At 39.7% G+C, this 16858-nt stretch overlaps 1 protein-coding gene across 2 annotated transcripts; it reads right to left on the minus strand.

Moving 5' to 3' along the window:
• Window positions 1-12048: 12048 nt before the first annotated feature.
• Window positions 12049-15556, minus strand: LOC116248711 (transcription factor bHLH78-like). 2 transcript variants are annotated; one of them, XM_031621661.2, is made up of 8 exons: window positions 14108-15556; window positions 13494-13721; window positions 13321-13386; window positions 13165-13233; window positions 13000-13071; window positions 12705-12887; window positions 12516-12609; window positions 12049-12417 (listed from the first exon to the last, which is right to left on the minus strand). In XM_031621661.2, the coding sequence occupies exons 1-8, from the start codon at window positions 15020-15022 to the stop codon at window positions 12380-12382; spliced, it is 1665 nt and encodes a 554-aa protein (XP_031477521.1). In that variant the 5' UTR covers window positions 15023-15556; the 3' UTR covers window positions 12049-12379. The 2 variants fall into 2 exon arrangements, with proteins under 2 accessions (XP_031477521.1, XP_031477520.1); XM_031621660.2 differs by having other exon boundaries at window positions 12705-12917; window positions 14108-15555.
• Between the last annotated feature and the right edge of the window lie 1302 nt (window positions 15557-16858).

Here is a 16858-nt window from a genome sequence, read left to right on the forward strand (position 1 = left end):
GGCCGGCTTGGCAGCCCTAGCAAATGCAGCCTGCCATGGCTCGATATGGCCCTGGCAAGCATGACCCGGTGCTATTCTGCTTGGCGTAGTGGGCAGCTTGCCCCTTGGCATGGTCAATGCTCTTGTCAACATATATTTGAACAAATTTAACCCTCTTAGTGTTTTTAAGCTATTTTAAGCAAATAATGTCTAATTAATAGCTAATTCTATTTTTTAAAAATACCACAATGCCCTTGAGTCTCCTTCCTCTATAAATACCTTCTCATTTCTCTCATTTAATATTAGAAATCCATCATCTTTTCAAGCTTTTGGGCCCTCTATCTCCTCTTCTAGATTTCTTCTTCTCTTATTATTTCTCTTCTTCTTGTTGTTCAATTTTTATTGTTTGGCTCTCTTAATCTTGAAATCCAAACCTTAATTTTCAATAAGATGAGACCTTGAAGGAGTTTGTGATGGACTCTTGGGGAGCATCTGCAACCCATTCAAACCACCTTTAAGGAGCTTTTTTTTCTCACAAGAGCTAAGGAGCCGCCTCTATATCAAATCTTTTTTTAATGTATTTATAAGTTTTCTTTGTACCATTTTCTTGTCTCTTTTCTTCATAGCAAGAGATGAAAGTATAGTCTCTCTAAAGCTAAGAATTCTCGTTGAAGCTCCATGAACATGACCAAGGCAAACATTTTCTTTAATATCATTTTCCCTCTCCTTTTAACTTATCTTTTTATCATTTTAACTAGTTTCTTCATTTCTTTTAGCTTGTTTATCTCTTTTAAACTTGTTTTTCTCTCATTTTAACTTTTCTCTATCATTTTAACTTATATTTCTGTCATTTTAATTTCTCAATCTTTATTTGCCCTTTCTTATTTTATTCTTCTTCTTATTTCTCTCTCATTAATTCTTTCTCTTTCAAATATCTTTCTCTTTCTCTCCCTTTCATCTTTATTTCTCTTTATGTATTTTCATTTTTCTTTTCCTCTTTTTCAAATTTCACTTTCATCGTATATTTATCTTTTCATCTCCATATTTAATGCTCTATTTTGATGGTTTTATTGTATGTGGATGTGTATTATGATGTGAGGATTTGGGATGAGTTATTTTTTTATTTCTATCATTTTGAGGTTGAGACAACTCTCAAAACACCCAAATATTTGGAGAATGCAATGCCACAATCATAGAACTGTGGCTTTCCCAACAGCAATAGATGGAAAAAGTTTCTACACAAGTCCCTGGATGACACAAAACATACCATTAAAAGTTTCCTGGATCTGTCTATGGTGGCGATGCAGGTGGTTGTGGTTGATGACAATCTTCCTATGCAGGGCCAAAAGAACTTCCTGGAGAGGGCACTAGAAGGTTGGGAGATTTAATATCGCCACAGGCTTAAAATGAACAGTAGAAGACTCTTGAAAGCATAAGGAATGTCTCTGGAGCCAAAATGGTTTAGGAGGGACGAATTGAGTGGGCTTCTGATAAATCTCGCTCGAGGAAGTCTCAGCAATTAGATAGCTTTGAAAGAATGAAGATCAAGTTGATCAATTAAACCAACAGCATTGATGTGACATTTAAATGACATTTTTGCAAATCATTTCAATTTGGTATCTTCAATTTCTAACCAGAGCCTAACCTTCATTCTTCTTTCCCAATGTCGTCATGCAGCTGCCTGACTTTCAGAAACTTACAGATCAGCTTCGTGTTTGTGGTAGCAGGCGCATTTGCCAATTCTAGTTCTTAGGACCAACACCCATCTCAATTCGTCCCTCCTAAACCATTTTGGCTCCAGAGACATTCCTTATGCTTTCAAGAGTCTTCTACTGTTCATTTTAAGCCTGTGGCGATATTAAATCTCCCAACCTTCTAGTGCCCTCTCCAGGAAGTTCTTTTGGCTCTGCATAGGAAGATTGGTCAGCCAAGTAAAAACACGAAAAAACGCATTGTTTTGAAAAAGTCAAAAAATGAAAAAATATATATTTTATTCGTGTTTTCCCCCTTTCAAGATTTCCCTATTTTTTTCATTTTCCCTATTTTTTTGTGTTTTTTTACAGTTTTTAGTTACCAGATTTTTATACTTTTTTTTTACAATTTTTGCATTTTATTTTTATGGTTTTAGCCACCCTTCTTTTTCTAGTCGAAAGATTAATTGTCTTAAAATTTGTCGAAACTTTCCCTTTCTTTCTATTAAAAACAACTTTGTCGTTATAAAATGTACAAAGCCTCACCGTTTAAAATCCAAAAACTATATTTGTGGTTACGTTATGGCAAAGTCACTAACATGTCTCCCAGCAATCCTTCATTGGAAGCATAGCACAAGCTAATCAAGCATTATTTGTTTTAAGGAAAAATAAGTTAACAGGAACAAATTGAGGAAGTGCATACGCCATATTTTATTATTTTAATACTACCCACCATCTGACTAACAGAGGACAAGAACACAAGATTTATGTGTTTCGACTTAGGGTGAGTCTACTTCCTTGGAGAAATATTTCTCCCTCACAATTTCTTGATTTCGTGAGTGGTTTCATTATCACCTCTTATAAGTTTTGTTACAAGCTGTTTTGGCACAAGCCTTTGTTGAGCCTTGCCATTTACAGTCATGACTATCTTTCCTTTTGCAACGATTTTCTTTACAATAATTTTGGTCTTTATCACCAACAGATTGCTATCTAACCCATTCATCATGTTTTGGGTTACGATCTTTTGTTCCACCGAACTCTTCAATCCATTCAGGTGGGGGATTTGTTCCATCGATAAATTCCATCGAGTTATAACTTTTCAAGAGGGGCGAACTGTGGTTCCCCATATAAGAGAGTTGTCTGATGCACGCTTCACTGACAGCTAGTAATTTAAATTTGCAGGAGCAGGAAATGACAGACTTGTGTTTTGGTAAGAGACACACGGTGTGTTGGTACCATTGTTGCTCTCTCTATTATCAGCCATGGATAACGGATGCTTTTGCAGCCCTCTGATCACCATTCTGATACCATAATAGAGAACAATAACTCAATATTTACGTGGTTCGACTCAGGGTAAGTCTACGTTCACAAAGAAATATTTCTCTCACGATTTCTTGATTTTGTGAGATGTTTCACTATCACCTCTAAGCTGTTTTGGCACAAGGTCTTGTTGAGCCTTGCCACTTACAGTCATGATTATCTTGCCTTTTGCAAAGATTTCTTTTACAATAATTTTGGTCTTTATCACCAACAGACTTGGTATCACCAATAGATTTGGTGGCAATAGATGCGTTGATACGTCCTCCTCCATTATCTATAGTAATCAAATCACCTTGATCCTTATCACCGACAAAGGAATGCCAAGGAATCGTCTCTTGCTGAAGTGATCAGTCCGTTTTCTTTTTGGTATAGCCAAGAAGTTTCCATCACGATCATTAATACGAACTGAACAAATTCTACGTGTTTAATGCTACTGATTGTCATTTTGAAGTGTCGATGATGCTGCTGTAGATATCAGCAACCCCAAGTTGGTCGACACTGCAGATAAAAACGATGCAATGTCCGCTGTTTTCTGGTGCATCGTTAATTTTGCCGCAGTTTGTTCTCAGCAGAGCTGATCCCCTCTACTCTAAAAAAGAAACGATCGAGTGTTGACATGCATCCATAAAGGAACATTAAAAGCCACAATTTCAGCTCCAAAGGAATTTCATACCGAGTCATGTGCAATCTGATTCAGCCTAATGCCATTATCTTCTCAGGTTCAAAAAATTTAATGTGGAATATCTTTTTGAGTGGTATTTTTCAACTCCAAAGGGAAGCACTGTGTGGCGATTGGAGGAAAGAAAATGTGCATGCTTACTTAAGAATTTTAGACTTGAGAGGCGACAGAGAAGTTACTCACATAGCTAAGGCATGTCACTGATCCCACTGAAGAAGGTGCACCAAATTTTGCTGCTATTTCTGCACGTCTTTGATGGATGGCATTGATTGCCTTTTTAAATCTGGTTTTTTAATTGGCGTATGTCAATATCTGCTAAATTTAAATCTGTGTTGCAACATATTTCTCTTGATCTTCACTTCTTGTCCTCCTATTCTACATATCAAGAAATATAATGCTTGTCTGTAAAATGTTACGAATCTTGTCTACAATCTTGACGAATTTAGGGGACCAAATCTGCAGTCCTACAGGGATTTCACTTAAAGATTATGTTGCAAGATGTTGATAAAGGAAAAAGTGATACATAATAAGTTGTTTATCCAAATAACTGAGGATAATATCAACATATGCCAGGTTCTGATTTGTTGAATTAAGACTGCGGTGCACATCATATAACATAAATCTGATTCTCATCCCACAGTTTTTATCATTCTTTTTTTTCCCACTTAAATCTTGTCAATGTTGACTTGCAGGATGGTTTAACAAGAATTCAGTCAATTGAGAAGTAGGCTCCTTATTGTGAATGATTGGATGTCGAAGGATTCTCAACCTTGAGAAGGTAATTAGACTGTGCTATCCTTCGAATAGTATCATCATATGCGGATAATCACAATAACAAAGACATGAAATTGTGACTGTAGAAAAGGCAGAAGCTGGATAACATGTACATTCTTGCAAAGATCTGAACAGCATTTATATACAAGATTTTGCTGGTCATGTCTTTCCTTCTCTCTTTTTCATTTTTTTCAGTGACGAAGCCATCCATTTTCATGGATAGATACTCCAATTTGCCAAATTGATAAGTGCATGTTTACCATGCCCTGTTCTGGTTGTCCCTTGACTTAAACCAGCAAAGGAAAACCGTCCTAAAAAATTTTCCACTTGCAGCAATTTGTCACCTGCCATGGAGAAAGCAAAATTAAAACTATGTGCGATTATATTCTCCAATTGGAGGAAAGGCCAGCCCATGTAGAGGGCTATTAATATGATGACAAGAAATTGAAGAGGAATCGCTTCGTACCCTTAGATTATACCCATGAATTTTTTCCCATTCCTGCACCCGCAGTGGCAAATTGTTCCAATTAAATTGGATTATATTTGAAACAGATTAGTCGTCTCCAATTGAATTAGTACTCATATCGTTGAAATTCATCATACATATGCTCAAAATTTCTCTAAGGTAAAAAAAACAGTGTAATTTAAAGATCAATTTGTAGAAAATTCATCAAGATGAATCCGTCCATCCAGCCCGATTTACTAGAAAAATGCACGAGAGTTTCAAGTGGGGGCAATCTGAAGTCTGTAGTGTACGAGAGGGATCTCTCTTCAAAAAAGTTGCCTGTTGACAATTTGTCCCAACCTCAACACTATCCTCTGCAGGTCATCCTTATTCTCATTTTGACAGATACGAGATCAGAAAGTGCCTTAATTTGATCATGGCAGACAATAAAATGATTGTTGGAGAACAAAGGCATTATATCAGCAGATTTATCTCAGGTTTCTCACGATCTCCAATTGATGAATCTAGCAACAATCTAGCTAATTTTCCTTGCTAATTCTTCCAATTCCCACTTGTCAACTCTGCAGCTAGGGTTAAAGCTGAGCAGGGTTTGAGGCATGTGTAGGCACGGTGTGGGCAATTGCCCACACAGACCAGCAAAAATGTTTATTTTCGTATTGAAACTTCATGACAATTTTTCTCATTTTCATATAGGTGCCCTTTAACCAAAATTTTCTGGCTCTGCCCTTAGAGATGTGGCTGGATTTGGATTCACCACGACAGAAAATGGCCAAAACTCCCAAACCAGATCCAGCCCATTTGCATCCCAACCTGCAGCTCTGACCTTTTCAGCCATATTTGGTAGTTGCATCAGGAAAAGTTCTAATATCTCGAGGAAAGCAACTTCCTCAACCATGCGCTTACAGGTCTACATTTCATGCTATTCGTGGCTCTCATTTTAGATTTGGCGCACTTCTGGTTGAAGGGACGAAGGACCAAAAGATTGATTTTACTTTTTTTTTTTATTATATTCTCCTCCCTGGTTAGTCTGTGGAAGAATTTTGGCTTGATCCAATTTCTAAAGAAATGGCACTCAAGGAATTTCTGGTGACAAACAAAGATGTTGGCTATAACAGCCGTCATCGAATCAAAGTTTATCTGATCCTTTCATTTTTCCGATTAAAGAAAAACAAGTACTCAGAAAAACATTTATCTGATTCGATATGCATTGGCCAATACTGGCTGAAGAACAGCCTGTGGGACACTTGATAGTGCAGCCTTCAGCAGGAAATAGAAACTGGTCTGACTAATGGGTGCAGCATAATAGATCTGCATGAGTAGGAAGAAATTGAGTTTTGCTTCAACCTCCTGCATATTTGATCCTGCTTCTTTTGAACCACGCGCATGCATACCTATTATCACACGCAATGATTAGTTGTCTTCCAAGAAGGATGCGTTCTTTCTGTGTTCTCTCTACTAATTTTTATGCCAAGCACCCACACCACTCCTTCGATTCATAAACTCATAGAGAAGAAACTTGAAAGAGAAATTGAAACTCTCAACCAGCAATTAGCAGAGCCACAATTGTGTAAAGCAGCTATGAAGCCAGCACAGCATACAGATCATGTTGCAGATCCCTCGCCAACCAATTCTGGTGGGGAAGCTTTTGAGGCTTCTTATCCTGAGGAAGACAGTGAAATGATGTGAGAAGCTGGTCATTCTTCATATGGTTAGTATGAGGGACTAAAAGTTAGCTGACATTTTTCTTATCAATTGTAAGTCAATATGGTCTTATTTGCAACAGTAGTCCTGCAAATAGTACATTCTGCTTGTTTTGCAGGAAAAAGTAAAATATCTAATCCTACTGATCTGCATCTTTTGTCCCTTTCCTACACCGGTTGCGAGATGAATGTAATAAATTGTACGTTCCTCCACTATCAAGCATTACAGTAGATGTTGCAGAATGCAACGAAAGCTTGTCTACCATTAAAGGCAAAGCCATGGCCAAGTAAATTTCCATACTCATGCTGTCCACCTAACCACATTATTGCTTCAATGGGGGCTCACAATCCAGACAAGTTGTCAAATTTCTCTGCCACCATGCTGCTAGAAATTGACAAAGAAAAATGCAAGAAATTTCTGCACAAAGCTCAGCCGCCTCCTCATATTTTTCCCAAGGATGTTCCAAGGACTGAGGTGAAACCCGCAAGAAACCCAAAAACCTCCTGCGTACTCAAGTGTCGTGTTTACTTAGTTTGAATGTGCCATAGCGTAAAATTCCTATGTGCCAGCTTGCTCATACATACCGTTCACACAGAAGACTGGGAAAAAATCCAAACCAACTATTGGCCATTAAAAAACTGGCAGCAGACCTAAGCATTTGGCTGCCAAGTTGATGGGGAGCACTTTCAAAAGCAGTTCAGTGTGGTCTGTTGATCAGGGAGGCGAAGGTAGACAGACAGGACACATACCCTCGAGCATGCCATTCCCCAAAAGCTAAAAGACTGAACGGCATCTGAAATTCTGTCATATCAATGAGCCCACAGGGGCGTTGTGCTTGTGCCCTTGTCCTCCTTGGCATGAATGAAGGAATGAACAGAAGCACACAGTTAATAAGAATGAAGGATGATATTCGTGGCCCATATACTCACTCAAATTGCTAACAACGCCTCTAGATTTTCTGGCAACAGGCTCCTAATAATTTCTGGTAGCCACTCATGGCCGCGCAGCAAGGAGAAACAGATCATACCGTGGGGGAAAAAGGACTGTAGCAATCATTTCATGTCATCCTTCTGCTTTCATCCCTTGGTGAACACACAAAAATCACCAAGACCAAAGCAGTTCTTGTCTGGGCGAGAGACAAGGAATGACATTGATGATGCTCACTGATGGCAACAGGGACAGCTGGAGTATGGACCCAATGCCCAACTTTTGCAGTTATCCACTGCCTTTCTTCAAAGTTCAAAAAGACTGACAAGTCTTTTGAGCATCTCAAAGAAATTAAGAGTTTCTTTTCTGCTTTCTGAAATTCCGTGCATGTCTGCGTGCACGCTCTCATGCACACATATGCACAAGAGCTCCCAGCAGCGCAGAGGCACCATCACGTCTGAGTATTCAGCTGCTGCTTGACTGAACCAGACAGAAACACAGAGATGCAGAGAAGAGATGCATGGAAGGTATGAGACAGTAAAAACTTTCCAAGATCTGGCCGCTGCCCAGTAATTTATACGCTCAGATGACTGACTGAGTCACCTGCTTGGAGGCATTTCCACGTTGGATGTTTGATTCCCGTTCTTGGATGGCCAGGAACAGGGTGCATCGTTTCTTCCTGTTGTTCTAGGACCCGCGCGGAGCGGAACAAACGGAACGGGTGCTCCACCCGGGGGTTCCAATGGAGCAACTTTCACATACTCTTGTCTTCCCCTGGTGTTTTCATTGTTCAGAATGATTGTGAAGACATTGATGCGTGTAAAGCACAATTAAGGAGGAACCAAGGTAGCAGGTGTCTGGTTATGACCTATGAGTTCAAGACTTTACTGTGGCCGCAGCTGTGACGCTTGTTCGATGCAACGTCACAGAAGTTGGTTTTGAATCCATAAATTAAATATTAAAAAGAATTAATTTATTTGAAATTTATATAACATTAAGATATTTTTAAAAACAGTTAAAAATCCATACATGGCACTCTCGATTCGGTTATTGAATCGAATTGGTTTGCCACCCACTCGATTCAAATGAGTCGATGGTTATAAAGTTTTAGTTCAAACTATATGCGACCTTACTTAGAATTAGAGAGCTACCAATGGGCAGCAGGTCACTGGTTCGAGTGGCATGAACATTACAGATGCTATGATTTTAGGGTAGAAAAGTAACCTTAAAGCTATACTTGACAGAGCGAGCAACAAAGTAGAGAAATGCTGTTTTGCCCACAAAAAATAAATAAATCAATCAATAAATAAAATTAAATGTATCCTTTCATGTATTATGGGGACGCATTTCATTATTTCTTATAAGGTGGTTGCAACAGATCACGTGTAGAAGTTATTGTACTCTTTTAATTTGGGTTCTTCCTCATGTCATTTTAAAATTGTATCTTTTAAAGAGTCACCATGTTTACAATCGGTGAAAAAGATTAATTATTCACTTGTTTAGTTTTCAGCCAACTTCTCATTCATGCTCACCTCAAGCACGCAGCGTGTCCAAATGAGTTACGTTTGAGTCCGAACCAATATACACAATATCAAGTATTTGGAACAAGGCAAAAATTGGACGACCTCCTTTGCAGTCCGATCTGTCTGTGTGAGACACGGTTTGAACTGAACGCCCTGTTAACAGAGAAACTTAGCTCTTGAGGGTATTTCGTGAAAAGGACAATGTGTCCTTTGACCACATTCTCCTTAAACATATGAACCAAGAAAGCAATGTAAATTTTTCTTAAACAAGGTATGACTATAATATTGTTTTCAAATCCAATAATAAATCATGTTTCTTATAACAAGAACGTAGTAATCTTTGGCGATGTATGCTATAGAATTATGTTACAAGAACGCAATGCACTTGTCATCAAACAGCTTGGGAGGGTGATATTAAATGAAGACTCCACTAAAAAAACTTTGCCTTCTCAAAATAGCAGACATGGCTGCACCCAAGACCGAGTGCAGAGTGTTCTACATGCTGCTTTATACAAATCAAACTATAATTGGCAAACCCGTGACTAAGTTCTTAGATTGACAAATTAGCAGATCATTAGATCAATGAATTTGACTAAGTATTCAAATAACCATAATGTATTTTTACTGCAGCAATTCTACTTCAGACAAACTTTGATTCACAACTGGATTTGTAAGTGATCAGAGCTGCGAACTATGAACCAAATGCCCTCCAGAGATGGTCTCTTTTGGAAGTGCTTTATCAAGTTACCAACACTTTAGCAAATCTGTCAGCGTCGCGACTTTGCCCCATCATACTTGTCAGCTTTCTCTTCGTCCTCCATCATTTTCTTGGGACAAGGAATGCTTCGCGTAAAAGATTGTGTGGGAAGCAAGCTCTGTAAACGAGAACATCTAACAAAATCGCTCTGATCCATGTCGACTAGAATCTGTTTTTGAATCAAATCATTTGTTAAGAGAACGGACCCGACTGAGCGGAACCAGAACTTGCTTGAATCGAAACAGTAAAAAGTCTGAATTTCTGTGGAAGTCCAAAGCTTAAAGTTCTGAGAAAAACTGGTAAGGATGGTGAACAGAGGAAAGTCAAGCTATAATTATTAAATAATTGCCAAACTGTGAAATGAATTAAATAATGTAACCTTAGTCAGTGATCCTACGGCATCATTTTCCTGTCAATTCAGTTTGAATACTCAACCGGGCCGCTCGGAGTTGATTTTGACAACACGGCATTGAATCGGACGATTCCTTAACGTGGTGATCTTAGTGAGCAAAAGCTGGCTACCACTTTTCACAGGTTATAATCAGATTCTAACCACACTTTTCCTCATCGCGCCCCACATGGATTGCGTGCAGAATTCACACAAAAATTAGGTTTCATCGGCAAATCCGGATCACTGTTTGGTAACAGTTTTTTTACAGTCAATTGTGAATTAGATTGAGAGCGGCAACGTTCGAATTTAGTAGTGTATTACTTTACAGTAGCAAGACGTTCGAAATAAAAGATGCATCATAGATCAACTATCATAGATCAACTGGAACAAACTAAAACCTTGGATGCTTTTTATGCGTGAAGCAGTTTTCACTAAGTAAATGTTAAAAAAGATTATATTAAGCAGCAATTATGTAAAAATACAATGAAATGGCCGTAGTAGCAGACTTTAGTAAAGTGAACCGAACCTTCCGTGTTGGTTTGGACCTGTATCTTGAAAAGGATGAAAATCAGTACCACTCTGTTCTGTTAAAATGCTGATGTTGGTCCTAAACAAATAGGGTCAATCATGAGAGGTATAACCATATATAGTTAGAGTATAAAGTCAGTTATATCCCACCAAATAGGGTTGATAATGATAAATATATCATATCATATTGGATGTTCAACCCCACTTACATCTCCCTCTCCACTTCCACTTAAACAGCTTTTTTTTCTAGAAAGTTAGTGGCATCTTTTTCCAACTCGACTCCAGTCCATCATTGTTCCGTTTATCCTTTGTAAAAAGGACTCTAAAGCTTCCTCCTTTTTTTAATTGGCTCAACTTAATTTTGAGGCTTCCGGTGAGCTGCCTGGAATCTGTTTTCTTCAAAAGCTCAAGGGCAGCAGAATCTATGACTATTTTATTGTCGAGCATAGAGATAGATAGAGGAAAATGTCAAAAGGTAGGTAGAGACAGCACATTTCAACACTTTGTATGGCTGGCTAGCAAATAAAACTGCAGGTTGGGGGAGAATAAAAATGCAGTGTCAGGTGCTAGTCACAGTAGACTCCAGCTCATATATATATATACATATATATCTATATATATCTATATACATATATATCTATATATATCTATATATATATATATATATATATAGAGAGAGAGAGAGAGAGGGGGGGGGGGAGGTGTTTTTGGATTCAAGCACATCACCAACGAACAATTGAAATTTTGATAGGAATCACACTCCAGATCATGTTGTTGTTCATGAGATTTTGGCAACACAAAATTTGTGCCATAAGTTTCTTCTTACACGGTTCATCAATATGCCCTAACATGTTTTCTATCGAATCAACCATATGGAAATCAAGTCTATGAAGCTTTTCTCACGATTCCATGCTTTCATTGTATGGTGAATCATCTCTCTCTCTCTCTCTCTCTCTCTCTTTATATATATATATTAGGTTCCTCCAGCCAATAACTGTACGCTGCCCAATGCAATGCATAGAATGGCAGTAATTGGACAGAGTTCAAAATGGCCTGAAGGATTTCAGATATATATATATATATAGCCAAGATGGATAACTATCCTGGGCCCCTTCTACAGCTGGTAGCCAAAATGGATGTGGACTGGACATGCAGCAGCTTAAGAAAAACAAAAGTGGGTTGATGGTGAGACTTTTCAGACTTGATCATGTACATGGAGCGGATATGTTGCGAGGATCACGGTAAATTCACTCATGTGTCAAGACTACTGCATATCAGAGACACCATTTCTATCTGAGCCGGAAGAAATTGATGGCTACAAATCAAAGTTTTTTCATTAATACCAGTTACAATAGTACATCTTACCTGTGGTGAGAGGCTTCATTTGCACCACAGAGACGCAATTAGCCTAGAATTATACAACGATAATACATCTCAAGAAAAAAATTGCAAAAGAATCGGTCGGCAAGGGAAAAAAGAAGGCGACGCGCGCGAGGAGATTGCTTGGCAACCTGCGAGACTGATAATTTAACGACCAGGTTTGCTGGTAATCATCCCAGTTCTCCTATATACAGGGGGCCACAGAGAATTGGAGCTTTTGAAGTGATTGCTTCACAGCAGAGCCAGTGCTTCACATTCATCAATTAGTGTTCAATTTTCATGTGGGCTGTCGGCAATGAGCCTGCATTAGCAAAATTTACAAGACATGAACACATAATACAGTTTGCCAACAAGGAAGATTTGCAGAACTTGACTTTCTGATGCAATTTTTTCCCCTACCATGGAAATTCTGTGAGGTGTATGCAGCTTCCTGGTTCTGTCCAAAACCCATCTGAACAACATTTTGAAGTTCATCATCCCAAAATGTGGTGAGCTGAAAAACATCAAAGCATTTCATCCCTGTTTAACAACTCGTGACAATAGTTTCTTCTGAACTGAAGATTTGACACGAAGGCTTATAGAAGTTACCTGTGAAGAGGCATCTCCGTATCCATCAGCCAAAGGCAAGTGCACGCCAAGACTTCTGGACAGGGCAGACTCTAGTGGATTTACAGAGCACTGAGTCTCTGTGGCACAAGTGATGGAGCTCTGGTGGGGTCCCTGTTGGAGATGGCTGCCATAAGGAAATGCTGAATCTAAAGGGTACATCATCTGCGGAGAAGACCCATGTGGTTGAACCATCTGTTATTGCGTTCAGGAACTCAGGCAAATCCCCTAAGGCCACAATTGTAAGCTAAACAAGCTTGAACTTTCAAAAACTTACATCCTTTGAGTGGATCCCTTCCATGTTGAAGTCGAGTCTTGGATTCACGGTGGCTAATTTCATGGAAAGAAACTGAAACATACAAAGAGAGACAACAGAGTTAAACAGTGCTGTGATTTTATTTTTACTTGATCAACTTTTTGGTTATGTAAACTAACTACCCACCTCAACTTGTCGCTGCAGTGACTGTACATAGTTTATGATCTCATCAAGCATAACAGCTTTGCCGGTTACCTGAAAGAACAATCAATGGCCTAAATATTAGGTCTTGTCCTGCTAATATGGAGAGTACCTATAGATGACAATTACAAACAGAATTACTTTATTGCAACCGGGGACTAGATCCTGCAGAAACTTCATGCGCTCACTGATCTTTTCTCTTCTTACCTGTTCGAAAAGCATATGTGATCAGTTTAAGACTTTGAACAGGAGGAAGCTAAAATTACCTCAACTAGGAGGATTAGAGAGGAAATTATGATGGCAAATTTGTATACCCTTTCTGCAAGACTGTGGCTATCTGTTGCTTGGCCTCTTCGAGCTCGGACGTGGATGTAATCCTTTGGGGCTTCAGGGGGTTTCTGGGTGGTTTCCTTTGATTGCTTTTCGTCTCCAGCCTTTGAACCACCATTGTCCCCAACCGTTGGCTTTGTTTCAGTCTCTTCATTGGGCCTTGCTTCTGTTCCTTTGCTTTTCTTTGTTTTCAACTCATCTGCCTCCGCGTTCTGCAGGCATTTCACATCACCACTAAATTACCACATGGTCCTTATAAAAGGTCCATCAAATTTATCAAAAAAATCGCATTCCCAAGTAGTTAGTCATTTATTTCTTTCCCGTTCCTTTTTTACAATAGATAAATTGGGGCTGGGCAGACGCTTTCTAGCTTCTGAACGCTTGGCCCCCTTCAAATTGAAGGTCTTGAGAGCGTCCCTTAGCCAGGTGAAAGAAGCTGTTGCTGGTAGTAATCATTTTAAACACAACTCTTCCCAGATTCTTATTGTAAAAGACAATACAGAATCTCTGGTGAAAATTTGAACATAACCAAATTACAGACAGCAACGAGGGAGAGATACCTAAAATGAGAATGAACCTCAGGAGTTTCTCTACATACCTTGGTCTGTTTACTGCTTGGTGAAATGGATGCGTCCTTCGGCTTCCCCTTCGGAATTGCCTTCCGCTTCTTGCCACCAGCCTCTGCCGGAGTCTTCAGTCCAAGCTCGCCGGCACCCAACTGATCGGAAGCAGTTGACTCCTCTCGCCCGTTGCCGAATTCTGCTTCGTCTGAGACAGGCGTGGAGGCTCTAGACAGCCTGGTAAGCTTTCTGTCGGCAACCCCATTGCCGACACAACCAGAAGCAGATCTCATCTCTGTTTCAGACAAATTGGCTGAAGCAGAGGCCCCGCCCTTGAGAGATTGGCTACTGGAGACTCTAGAAAGCTTGCCATTAAAAGGCAATTCAGGCTCCGGAAAGCCAAACCCTCCAACCAAGCTCCTGTTCCCAAAGCAAGAATACTTAGCAGCCCTCTCTACGAAGGCCGGGTCAGCTGAGAACTGTGTCAAGCTATGGTGGGCGGACATTGAATTCCCAGACATGGGTAGGCCCCCGCTCACTCTGGACTGCTCAATGCCGAGATTCAGAGTGGGAGGCGGGGAATTCAGAGGCGTGCTGTAACAAGAAGTATTAGCACTGACGTTCCCAACCACATAACTTCCCACTGACTGAGACTGTGGCGAGATCTCTCCAGAGTTGCAGATGCTCCCCAACTTTCCAATAAGTTCTTTAATGGCGACGCTCTCGCCGGCTGGGACAGCAGAAGACGACGTGGGCGAGGAGACGATGGAGCTAACAGCAGAGTGGTACTGGAGACTCTGGTCGATGGGAAAGTCCCAGTTCACGTTGAGGTAGGAATTGTGAAGGGGCTCAGATGGGGAAGAGGAAGGGATGTCCATGGTTAGGGGGATTCTGTAGTTCAAGGCGGAGAGGCTACTGCCACCACCATTCACGAGAAACCTATCCTTTTCCATCTCAGATAAGTTGAGAACAGCAAGTTGAGCCAAAACCAGAGAAACCTACAAAAATTTGGACCGCAGATAATCGACAGAAAAAGAAGTTTCTTCCTCTACCAATCAAAATGGTCCAAGAAGAAGATCACAATGAATGCAGTTTCGAACCACAATTGCTCTTAAGAACAAAGCCACAAATTCCACAAATCCTCTGTCCCCCAGGCCTCAGAGAGAGAGAGAGAGAGAGAGAGAGAAAGAGAAACAGAGAGAGGGAGAGAGAGAGATGGTGAGTTCTCCCCCTTTTAGAGAGAACGGGGAGGGAAAAAGGAGAATGGTGAAACTGAAGTGGGAAAAGAGCGGAGGGATTGGCGATGAGAGAGGGAGGGAACAAGAGAGCGGATCATAAGGGAGGAGGAAGAAGTTGACCCTTAATTACCGTAATCAATGGTGAAGATGACGGGCCTTCAACGTCAAACTGGCCATGTCCCCCCATCTATTAACCTCATGGCAGCAACAAAAGGAAAAAAAAAAAAGAGCGAAATTACATTTCAAAATTATCTGTTCTTCTACACAGGAAATCCTTCAACCAGATCATCAACAACTTCGTTCCTATACTCTGCAATTTAATGAAAAGAAGTCTGTTTATATATATATATATATATATAAGGAGAGAATCAAATTGGAGAGAAAAAAAAAATTGTATTTGTCTCTTTGCAATTTTTTATGTACCTTTGGATTGCTGTGGTCATCACATGGTGGGTAAAGAAATATATAGGGATTAGGTGTTATTTGGGTTCCTACTGTCTTCTTTTGTTCACTGGATTCTTTTTACTTTCCTCTGTTAGTATTATTAAAATGGAGAGGGAAGAAATAAAATATTGTGCAATCATTGGAAGGAGGAGAAGGATTAAGGTGAAAGTCCAATCGGAGTGGTAAAAAAACTTAAGAGGAACATTTTATGGAAGGCCGAGGATTTATTTAATCCCTGGAGAGGCCGTCCTGCCCCGGTGCTCGAGTCAATCATTGCGCTCGATTTCCTCAAACTGACAGGTGAAAATGGAATTCACTCGTTGGTAAATTGTGAGTGGAGCATCTTCGGTAGATCTTTCGATTGCGGTGCTTTGTTCTTTTGCTCCTGTCTCCTCCGGCCTCCGCCGCTCGACGCGCGCCGCCACGGAGGCAAGTTTCTCCCGTTTTTAGATTCAAAAGAGGTTTCCCTTAGTTCCGATTAGAAAAATTTGATCCCAAGAATGTCTTCATTTATGACAACACTGTATTCTTCCGTTAATTCTTTCCACTCTTCGTCGTCAAAACCACTTGCAGACGAGATCTTCCACCTCCACAAGTCCAATGTTACTAAGATTTTGTTGGTGGTGTTCAAATTTCAAATTAGTGAAGGAATCACCTGTTTTTCCCTGTTTCTAATATTTCTGACTAATTGACTTCCCTTTTTTTCCACCATGGCGAGTTTATGAAGGAATTTCCATAGGAAGTGATGATGAGAATGTTGTTCCTTTAACTAATGGAAGTTTTAGGTGAGAGGGGAGACTCATTCGGCGGAAGATTGAAGCTTTTATTCAACCTCTTGTTTTTTAGGGTACAGGACCTGTTCTCAGTAATTTGAAGTGTCAACTTCAATTTGCTTTTTATTGACATTTTCTTTTACTATATAAAAAGTTGACCCGTCCATTGTACCAACCTCATTAGAAACCAGAAAACAATAGTGAGACTATATGTACAAAATATACATTTTCTTATATAAAATTAAGAGAAGATATATATTCTCCTTTACAATCGATGTAATTTTGCCCCTATCATCAACAGGTTTGGTGCATCTAGATAGGTCAGCAAATGAAA

The sequence above is a fragment of the Nymphaea colorata genome, chromosome 2 (assembly GCF_008831285.2).
Source record: "Nymphaea colorata isolate Beijing-Zhang1983 chromosome 2, ASM883128v2, whole genome shotgun sequence".
Classification (NCBI taxonomy): Eukaryota; Viridiplantae; Streptophyta; class Magnoliopsida; order Nymphaeales; family Nymphaeaceae; genus Nymphaea; species Nymphaea colorata.